Source organism: Mytilus galloprovincialis, chromosome 1, assembly GCF_965363235.1.
Source record: "Mytilus galloprovincialis chromosome 1, xbMytGall1.hap1.1, whole genome shotgun sequence".
In the NCBI taxonomy this organism is placed as follows: domain Eukaryota; kingdom Metazoa; phylum Mollusca; class Bivalvia; order Mytilida; family Mytilidae; genus Mytilus; species Mytilus galloprovincialis.
Genome location: NC_134838.1, coordinates 103,984,251 through 103,996,333, shown reverse-complemented (window position 1 = coordinate 103,996,333; position 12,083 = coordinate 103,984,251). Strand labels below are relative to the sequence as shown.

The window sequence follows — 12,083 nt, the reverse complement described above, 5'->3', positions numbered from 1 at the left end:
TGCAATCTTGTATCACTGATTTTATTTAAGCAATTTTGTAAAGTTTAGTGTGTCAGTAACCTTTAAGAACTTTTGCAATATATACTTTCAATAGCTAACTCTTGAAAATAATAGGATTCATAATCATCATTATTATGTTTTCAACTTTAATATTTTGCATTATATGAGAAACACATGTACTTCACTCCCCCAACAATTTATATTCTGACATATGTAAATTCATCTGTGGTTTTCTGAAGGCAATCATTTGACGAAACAACAACTAAATCTCATGAAGGCAGTTATTGGGTCAAGTGTATGAAGTGTTAGGAAATACTTCTTTATCTAGAAAGGAAAGTCATAAACTCATCTTTTCTGATATGTTAATATTAATACATGTATACATATTTATGTTTTTGTGAAATTACAATTAAGAAAAAGTGATAAAAAAAACCAAAAAATATCCCAGTCCAAATAGTTTTACCTGATACCCTTTCCAAGTCACAAGTTAAACATCAGTTGTTTTTAAAAAGATATGTGTAGCTGACTTACTTTTCATTCATTGCTATCTGCTCTAACATGGCTGACCCTGTATTGGCCTTCCAATTTCCAGATATAGACTTTCGCCTAAAACAGAAATTCTAGTCATTATTCTATTTCTCTATAAATTTAAGATTAAATTTGCTTTAATGTATTTTTTCTTATCTTCTTGCTTCTAACTTTTGTAAATTCTGTTTGAACTGAATTACCTTAACAGAAGCTTCTTTAATCAAACTGATAGCAAATGAACCAAAATTTCTTAGACAGACTAATTCAAGAATTTAATTCTACAGTTTTACTGGTGTTGAGCCTAGATAGTGTTTTATTATTCCAACTAGCTTTTGTAATAATCTTAATTGAACTAACAACTAGCATACAAATCTTATGTGAGACTTTCCTTAGATCTACAAATCTTATGTGAGGCTTTCCTTAGATCTACAAATGTTATGTGAGGCTCTTTAGATCTACCAACCATTGTTGTGTTGATATTTTTCTTTGTTGGACTGCTTTATTGATTGGTTGCTGTGTCATTAATATCAAACCCAAATTTCATTTTCCCCATAATGGCAACAAGTCAATTAAAATCAAATGTGATACATGCAGTCTCATTTTTATAATACTATGTAGGATTCTAAATTTGTTCTACCTCTCAACAATTATGTAAAGATCTTCACTCCTGCTTCTAAAATCTTATGTTTAATATGACTTGTAAGGGCTGTAAAGAATCAGTAAATTCAACAGAATATTTAATATTTTGTAACATAACTTGAAAAGCTTGCATGTTTTTCTGTGAGAAGATATGAGCTGTGTTGGAAAGAAATCGACCTCATGCAAATGAATTTCAAAACATCTGTTTACTTACTTCGGGTTGAAAAAAAATCTATGTACAGCCTGTAACTAATTCAAAATTGAAATGATATAAAAAAAACCTTTAAAACAGACCAAAATTCATACTTCATTTTGATTCTGAATATTCCAAAATCCATCAAACACTTATACGTACATGTTTACATGGACTTGCATAAGGTCGATTTTTATACGTCACAGCTCATATGTTATTACAATCAAACACTGAGTGGCAGCAGTCAAACAGGAATAAACAGATTTATTTATACAAGTTCATCTTTTTATACAAATAATTCTCTTAAAAAAGAGTGTGCAGAGCATTTACCTTTGTCACATTTAACAGATAAAGCAAAACAGACATAGAAAGAACACTATATTGAGCTGCAGAAAACTTGCATTTGCATGCAAGATTTTACAGTGGGAAAATAATCCAAAAAAAATTAACTTTGATTTTTAGAAATAAGATTTAAAAAAAAGAGATCTAAACTAATAAAACTATAAAAGACAATATAAACCCGGTGGTTTTGACTTACATGTAAGCTTTGTAGTGAGGACCTATCTTCTGTATATGTATATCATAAAGTGTGTCGATGTAAGCTTCTGTAGTGGAATAAGTTCCTGTGACTGCCACCACACCAGCGATATCTTGGAAATCATAATGATTGGAAACTCTAACCTAAAGCAGTAAAGGTCATCACCACATAAGAACAGTTTACAAAAGGTCAAACATTAATGATTAAATAACATGACTTTTTTTAAAAGGAGACCAAATTTTATCACGTTATTTCATCAATTACAAACCAAGCATAAAATCTAGGAAAAATTAGTAGGCTTCAGCCATATCAGCCAGTCACCAAACAAATTTTGAAATATTGTTGGTCAAACAAAATTAGGTTCCAGAAATCAAGACTTAAGATTTTTTTTATCTGTTGGCTGACTGTGAGGGCTAAATATGCTAATATTTCCTTACTGATAACTCACATATAAGCCCTGTAATTGTTTCCGATCTTCTGTAAGTGTAGATCATATCGACCATCAATGTATTTCTCTGTAGTTGCATAGTTACTGCCAAGGGCCAAGATATGGGCTACTTCTCTGTATGTATCTATATTGTCTAACCTAACCTGTGTTCATATATGTATCTATACAGTATGTGTGCAATGTAACTTGTTTTCATATTTTTCATATGTATTGAATCTACATTGTCTAATCATATTGAAGTTAATACAGTATATACTCATATGGTGATATTCATTTCTAAGATACCTCGACAGCCTTAGTATTGCATTAAAGAATCATATGCCAAGGAGGCAACAATCCAACAACACAAAAAATGTCAGGACTTGAAGTATAATTTCAACTAGTGTTGTCTAGATGAATAGTATGCCATCAGCAAATAAAGAAAAACCTAGTAGCTTTCGAATTATGATCATGTACTCATCGTCTTTTTTTCTTAAATCATTATTGTTTATTAGGTTTGCTTTTATATCATATGTATATGAGTTCTACCTTTGGAATTCTAATTACTTGGACAAATATCCAAACTTTACAAATAATGGATATAAATATGTTCTTGCTGTTTTAATATTAGTGTAATAAGCTTAAGTTATTTCAAACGAATAAGACATTAGTTATTCAATGTACTATTTATTTTCTGCACCATTGTTCCTTTTTTGTCAATAGCTTGAATTTAGTACTATAAATTCAGTTATTTTTGCATTTATTTATCATAGCAATTGTTGATCAATAGACAAAAATGTGAGATTAATCATTGCAATTTATGTAAATACTTCATATAAATAATGCTTAAAATTTTTAATTCAATTTTTTATTTTTGGGAACTCTTTTTATAATATTACAGATGCGCACGATTTATGAATTAAAAGTGGATTTGCTTTTCATATTGATAGCATCATCTAACAATGCTCAAGGATTCAAGTATTTATCATCAAAATTGGAATGTTGTTGTCTTACATTGTTCCTATCCTGACATGCAGTATTTATTAGGATCTGGTCAAATCAGTCTATACACTATATGGATGACACTCTTTAATAAGAGTACAAATTGTCTTTTAGTAAACAATTTATTTATCATTACAATTGGCCAGCTGATTGTACTTGTTAATCTTTTACCTGTATATTCTATTTAAAGGATGGTATATGTTGGCAACTGTTCTAACATTATCAGTGACAAAGCAATAAAAAGGTCAAATGATTCACGCTTTCTTATAATATATCCATTGACCATTCCATTCATTTTCTGAAAAACTTATTTTTCATACTTCAACTTATAAATTCCAGGAACTAAAATGGATTAACCGGACAGGGCATTAAGTGTGTTTTTCACTGGTGTTTACAAATAACATGGCCAAAAGCTTTCAATTCCAAGATTAAGTAAACATTGCACAAGATATAAACAGCAAAAGCCACCTTGAATATGTTTTAATATTTGTTTGTTAAAATTTCCCCTTTATTGTGAAATCACCAATTACAACCTGTTAGAAATATTTAAGGAATTGATCATGATCATGGATGCAGCTAATGTCTAATAGCAAATATTCCATGTTGTTCTGGAAGTTAACATGTACATGACCAATAGGAATAAATTTTCCTGTTTGCATTTAACTAGTACTAATTAGGCAGTCCACTGGGAAGAATTCCACCCTTCAGATACCTTTAAAATAGAATATTAGCTTGGTCTATTTGCAGATTTTGCCTTGCTGATCATGTTTTGCTTTTAAAGTAGGAACCCATCTGTTGTAGTTTTCAAGATAATAGGCAATTTTGTATGTTTTGGTCCGAAGTCAGGAGCCTGTGTAATTCAGTGGTTGTCAATTGTTGCTGTATGTGACATTCCATTTTCCTTATTGGTTTGAATACAAATCAAGCTGTTAGTTTTCTCTTTTGAATTGTTTTACATTTTGTTATTTCACGGTCTTAATAGCTGTGTCGTGTGGATTTTGATTATTGGTGAAGCCATTCAGTGACATACAGTTGCTTACTTCTTCTTCGTTTGGTCTCTGGTGGAGAGTTCTCTCATTAGCAATTATACCACATCTTATTTTTATAAAAAATGCAAAAATTGCTAAACATTGTCACTAAAGGGCAATATAACTTCAATGAGGAGTTGACTATTTATTATCACCCTGTTGTCTTTATGATAGATCTTGCAGATCAATTTTTATTTTTAAAGTTTTCCTTTATTTATAGTTTTCAACAAAAAAAAAGCAAAAGGAAAAATAAGAAGTCAACAGAGTTTTGATGTATATGTACAGTAGGTAGATCTCAACATTCTGAACGTTCTTGTTCCTGTCAGATTTTCTCTGTCTAACATCTAAAGCAGTTTTCAAGATAATGGACCATTATTGCATTTGACCCCTTTGTTCAATAATTATCAATTTTGGCCATGTTGGTTGACAGGCAAGGTTGTCAGACACATATTTATATAACCCAATGATGATGGTAGCCACATACAATGATGGATGCCAAAAAATGTAAATAGATCAGCTTTTAGGTCAGGGGAGCTAAAAAGGTCAAAAGATCAAAGAGGGCAATCAAGAAGTAAATTATTGTGATACCCAAATTACTGATACAAATAATCATGTGAAATTCTTTTAAAAGTAACAAAAAGCTGTAATTTAAAATACAGACAACACTAAATTTTAGTATTTATGTAAATTCTTTAAGGCCATTGTCCTAGACGAAGAAATCAATTCTAACATATCAACTGTTTAGTCTTTATGTGATCAAGCAATTGACAAAAAAAAAGGCGGTGTAATTTCCAAAATACCAATGCAATAAGCATGTCTTTTTATAAGTTATATGATACTAACCTTACCAGCCCCAGCATGTGCATGTCCAACCTTTACAACAACAGGGAACTTTGGTGTTATCAACTGTGGAAGAAAAACACAATTAATACTAGTATCTCAATTGTTTGTAAAACAATTGAAAGGTCTTTCCTGTAAAAGTGATGTTTTCGTAATGTACTTTGTACGACCTTTCGTTTGATATACGACAAGCATACCTTCTCAAACTTTTCGCTTTTAACACTTAATGACCTCATCCGCCTACATTTTTGAGATTGGAGGTATGATATATGTAACATAGAGTAGTTGAGCTTTCATTTGATATACGACAACGCCATGTTCTAGAAAGTTTGATTTTTGCACTTAATAACCCTATATAACTATTTTTGGAGGTTGGGAATTTGATATTTCAAATGTACACATCATGACCTTTCATTTGATATACAACAACCCTATCTTAAAAGAAAATTTATTTTTGCACTCAATAACCTCATCCAACCCATTTTTGGAAAACGTCAATTTGAAATTTAAAATGTACGCTTTATGTTCTTTCATTTGATATGCGACAACCTTACCATCTGAGAAATTTGAATGTTTGCACTTAATGACCCCACCAGTCCCCCTGGGATAAAAAAGGGGTTTAAAATTTTCATTTTTAAGTAGTTTATTAAGACCTTCAATTTGATATATCAGATGACCCCATTTGACAAAGTTTAAATAATGATGCAATATCAACTATATAAATAGAAGTTATGAAACTTACAAAGTCAATGCAAAACTTGAAAATTTCAAATTGATTTTTTGGTGTTGTTTTTCCATGAAATGTTTTTGGTATTTTGTCAAACATATAACTATGTTAACCTCTTCAATTTCTTAAACATTTTAAGTAGTAAGCTCTTGTTGATTCAGAAATACATGCCTCCGCTCGCAAAACTTCAAACTGCATTATCTCTAAAATGACACTATAGATATCTCAAATCTGTTAAATTATAAATGATCTACAGTTGAAGGACAACATTATAGAAAAAGAATTGGGACAATTTCAAAGTTCACCAAGGTCACAATTAATCATCAAATATATGATGCAATACCAAACTTAAGAACCGGAAGTCGTAGAGACATGGGACTAGCACCATTCAACTCAGGACCACTTAACCTTTCAAATATCACAAGGTCAAGGTCATTGTATACTGTGAAGGTCAAGGTGAAATTTCGTCATGACCTGACATTGACCTCAAATTGAAGGTCTTGAATTACTGATCATCTTTGCAGTTTATAGTTGGTTGATATCTGTTACCTTTAAAAAGATATACACACAATACTATACTTTTAAGACTTATCCCGTTGCAACTTTTGAACAGACGGTCGGACATTTTTGGACTTATAGTATAAAATGTAGAGCTCGTCGAGAACAACATTTTATACGCTGTATGTATGCAGCAAAGTCTTATCGTTTTCCTAATATGTAAGCTTGAAATTGCAGCTTATTGTTTTTTTTTGCACTCGATGACCTTTGACCTTAGGTGCATATTAAAGGTCATATGAATTTAAGATTATTGGTGAAGGTTCCAAGTCTCTATGACTTCCGGTTCTCGAAATAGAATTTTTGAAAAATTATTTTAAATTTTTAAAGGGAAATAACTCCATATAAGGGTTAGTAACAAATTAATTGTTTATGTTTATAAACATTGCCATCTGTTCTAATACATGCTGTCATTTTCAATTCAATTCTATCTGTAATACTTTTTGAGAAAAATGCAAATAAAAGAAATTGCTTCAAGGGGATACAACTCTCAAAGGGGATGATGAAATCTTATGCAGCCTCATATGGTAATACATCATGATGAGATCTACATATTGTCCAAATAAAGTCATGATATCTTTTAACACATTTGTGGGGGACCATGTTGAAAAAAATCAATAAAAGGGAGATTACTTCTAAAGAGGATGGTGAAATCCTACAAAAGTTCATCTGGTAAAAGTTCATGTTTAGGTCTATCGATGATTCAATTTTGGTATTGATAACTCCAATAGAAGCGGTAGGAGGGCGTGCCAAAAAAAATGCTGGAAGAAAAAAAAACATTAGAAAAACAATAAGGTCTTTCCTCGCAGAGAGGAAAGACCTTAATAAAATACAGCAATTAGTAGATGTGGTATATTGTACAGTACAATATTTTTGGTTTTTAAAACTGTGATCCTTTTCATAAATGTATCAAAATATTTTGAACCGAAAACCTACTATTCTTGTTTTGTTCAAGACCATTTTTAAAATTTTAATTTTTCAAAACTTTCTTTCTGGCCTCCTTGTACTGTCTAGTGACATGGGTGACCCTATCCTGCCTTTAAAGTATACAAGTCTAAGTGAATTCTTAAAGTACATTAAAAATAAAACCCAAATTCTATTATTTTATTTTATTTAATGAAAATGAAAACAAAAAAAAATAATACAACCTTGCAGTATTAATTGTGAATGTACTCTACATTTCCAGAATTATGTGTAAATTGTATGTATCATTTTGGGTGGAGATGAACACTTATCGTAAAGTACACAAGTATTTCTACATATAATTAATAATTATGAGATTAATAAACATATACACCTTCAAAACATTAACAGCTTGTACTTTTATATAAAAAACAATTAACCCGAAATTCTTAGCATCATAGATTTATATTAACCTTTAAGTGTTTTCCAATCCCTTACAAGATTTATCAAATTTTTTAGGGGAAAAAATATCAAACAAATAAATTCATAAAAAAAACAATTACTTAACAGAAAATAAATTTTAAATGAAAGACGCCTAACATCTTAAGCTGCTCACCCAGTTCATGACCTAATATAATGCATTGGATTCTTTTGATTAAAATTACCTATGAAGTTTACTTCATTTAGAACAATACAAGAGTGCACACGCTGAAATGTCTCGCCTTCTTTACTAATCATTGATATTATGTTGATAGACCTAAATATAAAGCTTTACTACAACTGTCACATAAACTCAACATTAACCAAGAAAACGAAATATTGATCAGTGAACCCTGAAAATGAGGTCAAGGTCAGATGAACCATGCCAGGCAGACATGTACAGCTAACAATTCTTCAATACAACAAATATAGTTGACTTATTGCTTATAAATTAAGAAAAACAGACCAAAACACAAACACATAACACTTAGCAATGGACCATGAAAATGAGGTCAAGGTCAAATAAAACCTGCGTAACAGACATTTAAATCATAAAATATTTCCATACACCAAATATAGTTGACCTAATGCATAAAGTATTAGAAAAATAGACCAAAACTCAAAAACTTAACTTTGACCACTGAACCATGAAAATGAGGTCAAGGTCAGATGACACCTGTCAGCTAGACATGTACACCTTACAATCATTCCATACACCAAATATAGTAGACCTATTGCATATAGTATAATAAAAACAGACCAAAACACAAAAACTTAACTATAACCACTGAACCATGAAAATGAGGTCAAGGTCAGATGACACCTGCCAGTTGGACATGTACACCTTACAGTCCTTCCATACACCGAATATACTAGACCTATTGCTTATAGTATCTGAGATATGGACTTGACCACCAAAACTTAACCTTGTTCACTGATCCATGAAATGAGGTCGAGGTCAAGTGAAAACTGTCTGACGGTCATGAGGACCTTGCAAGGTACGCACATACCAAATATAGTTATCCAATTACTTATAATAAGAGAGAATTTAACATTACAAAACATCTTAACTTTTTTTCAAGTAGTCACTGAACCATGAAAATGAGATCAAGGACATAGGACATGTGACTGACGGAAAGTTCGTAGCATGAGGCATCTATATACAAAGAATGAAGTATCCAGGCCTTCTACCTTCTAAAATATAAAGCTTTTAAGAAGTTAGCTAACGCTGCCGAAGATCACTATCCCTATGTCGAGCTTTCTGCAACAAAAGTTGCAGGCTCGACAAAAACATTGATCACTGAGAATTACCATCTGTTTAAAAGGTTCTCCACTATACTGATGATTTCCTGTCAAAGTTGTGATTATTAAATTACATAAGTCTGAATGCAAATGTCAAACATTTTTGTTAACTTCAAAATATCTTTTTAGTTTATAACTACATAATTACATATTTGATTCCTAAATATTAAAATTTGGAAGAGGACTAAAATATTAAATGCTGGGATGCTGGACAATATTCTGCCTCCCCATATAATCTCTTGACCATTCAACAAGTGGTCAGTTTTTTACACTATGGTTTATACCTGGAAAATGTATTTAAATAACTATCAATACTGTTTATACTGAATGTAATATCATAAAGGAGCTCTAATTTAGGCCTTTGCTCTAGGTGAGCATAACATGTTTTCTTCTGGAAATCGTTTTAAGTCAGATTTGACAATTAACATGCACAATAACATGTGAAACATGCTTTATCTTAATTTGATTATCAATGATATGTGTAAACATGTTTTATTTCAAATATATTTGTCATCCCAAAGTAAACTATTTTTTGGCCTTAGGTAAATAAAAAATATATTTTTGTATTGTAAATAAAACAGTCTTTCCTTTTTTTTTTTGAGTACTCCTCGACAACCATTTCTGAATCAATTACAATGTAAAATCAATTTCTAATTTTCACAAGTACAAAAGATTGTAGTCGCCTATCAATTTTATGAAGTATTTTATACGATACAGTGATACAGTTCGTAAAAAAGTATGATCAAGACCAGTATTGCATTTGACTATTCAAACAAAAGTCATTTAATTTTATTCTATTTTGCCCAATTATGACAAAGCCCATAGATAAAATGTAAAAACTAACATAATATCCATTAACAAACAGACCTTATTTACACTATGTTTCAATGTAAACCTACAAGTCATTTGTTCTTTCAATCACTTTTCAATTTTATCGATGAATATATCTGAAAAGTCGAACATAAATATTAAATGGTTTGTTTTTTGGCATTCACGATCTTTCTTCAAATGAAAAGAAACTGAATAGACAAAGATTGATTGATCTTCTGTACGCCACACTCACAAACCAATACATAAATACTCAGGTTATACAAAAAAAGTACAAATAATGGAGATAGAAATCTCCCAATTTTGTGCACAATTTACCGTAACATAATCTATTTTGTTCATGTTAACATTGATTTAATCATACCACAAAATCAAGAAAAAGAAGTTACGATTTTTTTCTACTGTGCTGTTGGTTTACCACATGAATCAAGTTGCAGAATATTTGTATGAGTGACTTTGTTTGAAAACAAATCATCATTCAGCTTGAAATATTGTACATAGAACAAGCAAAGAATATTGTTTTGTTATGAACGCACCTTTGAGAGATCTTTTGTCAATGATATGATCATTTCTTTAACAGTTAAATACAAAAGAATCATATTTCAGAGCAATATCAGTCATATTGCTATCTTAATACAACTAATAATCTACTGGACCACCTAAAGATAGCCTAATTAATATCTGATAATTAAATGAGATGTCGCAATTCATTAATAAGGACTATGATTTTGGCGACAAATTTATACAGTTGATGTCACAATGTATTTCATCAGAAGTCAATAGTAATATGTGAGGTTCTTAAGTCATGGTCAGGTTCTTTAAGTCATGGACTCTTTTTAATTTAATGAATGTAGGATAGGGAAGGATCAAAACAATTAAATAATAAAAAGATGACTAAACCTTCTGTTGGTGACATTAGATGAAGGAAAAAATATAGTCCAAGAATAAAGTACTGTGACACTAACTCACACCAAAGTTTTAGACAACAGAACTTAAACTTATTTCTATCTTGTGGGAAAAAAAACAAGATTAGAAATTTCCTCAGTAACAAAGTACACAAAAAGTTGACGTAGTTCACAATGCTTTGTAATAGTGTTTAACAGACTGGCTTATCTTGTTTCTATCTTTTACAAAAAACTGGAAAATATAAAGTAACAGATCTTTGAACTCTCCATCAAAGAGACATATGCTAAGGGTCGTGAAAACTAAACAACCCTGTGGTTAAAAATAGCAGTATTTGTAGGATTTTAAAAGGAATGCCAAATCAAAGAAATTTAGAAAATTTCAGAATGCAGAGAAAACTTTATAAAATGTTTACGACAGGAAACACCCTTGTTATGTCTTAAAAAACAAAATTTTTGGATTATGAGTAGGAGGACTTAATAAGCTGCAATGCAAGAACAGTAAAATACTCTTTAAAATCTATATTTTAAACAAAATGTAACATAACATTTTTTCTCACCATACCTCTCAATTACAATTAAATTATACAAATAAACCATCTTTTAACAAGAGCGTGTCCATAGTACACGGATGCCCCTTCGCACTAACATTTTACATGTTCAGTGGACAGTGAAATTGGGGTCATACTTTAATTTGGTATTAAAATTAGAAAGATCATATCATAGTGAACATGTGTACTAAGTTTCAAGTTGATTGCACTTCCACTTCATCAAAAACTACCTTGACGAAAAACTTAAACCTGAGATTCGCACTATCTTTTTCTTTGTTCAGTGGACTGTGAAATTGGGGTCAAAACTTTAATTTGGCATTAAAATTAGAAAGGTCATATCATGGGGAACATGTGTACTAAGTTTCAAGTTGATTGGACTTCAACTTCATCAAAAACTACCTTGACCAAAAACTTTAACCTGAATCCGGGCGAACGAACGCACGGACGAATGAACGAATGGACGCACAGACCAGAAAACATAATGCCCCTCTACTATCGTAGGTCAGGCATAAAAAAGAAATGAACAAGAATTTGTCCCCAGTACAGGGATGCTCTATCCGCACTATCATTTTCTATTTTCTGGGACAGTAAAAACCCTTATTTGGCATTAAAATTAGAAAGATTATATCATAGGGAACAT

General features: G+C 30.9%; 1 protein-coding gene across 2 annotated transcripts in view; it reads right to left on the bottom strand.

Annotated features, from left to right (window-relative positions):
* Positions 1-12,083, bottom strand: part of LOC143048153 (synapsin-like) — a 104,569-nt gene that overhangs the window by 18,329 nt on the left and 74,157 nt on the right. The window contains exons 8-10 of one of the 2 annotated variants that reach the window (XM_076221666.1): positions 5,199-5,261; positions 2,347-2,489; positions 532-606 (exon numbers count right to left, since the gene is read on the bottom strand). In XM_076221666.1, the coding sequence (XP_076077781.1) occupies positions 532-606; positions 2,347-2,489; positions 5,199-5,261 (281 nt within the window). Of the gene's footprint in view, positions 1-531; positions 607-1,898; positions 2,042-2,346; positions 2,490-5,198; positions 5,262-12,083 lie in introns of both variants that reach the window. The other variant, XM_076221657.1, reaches the window with a different exon arrangement.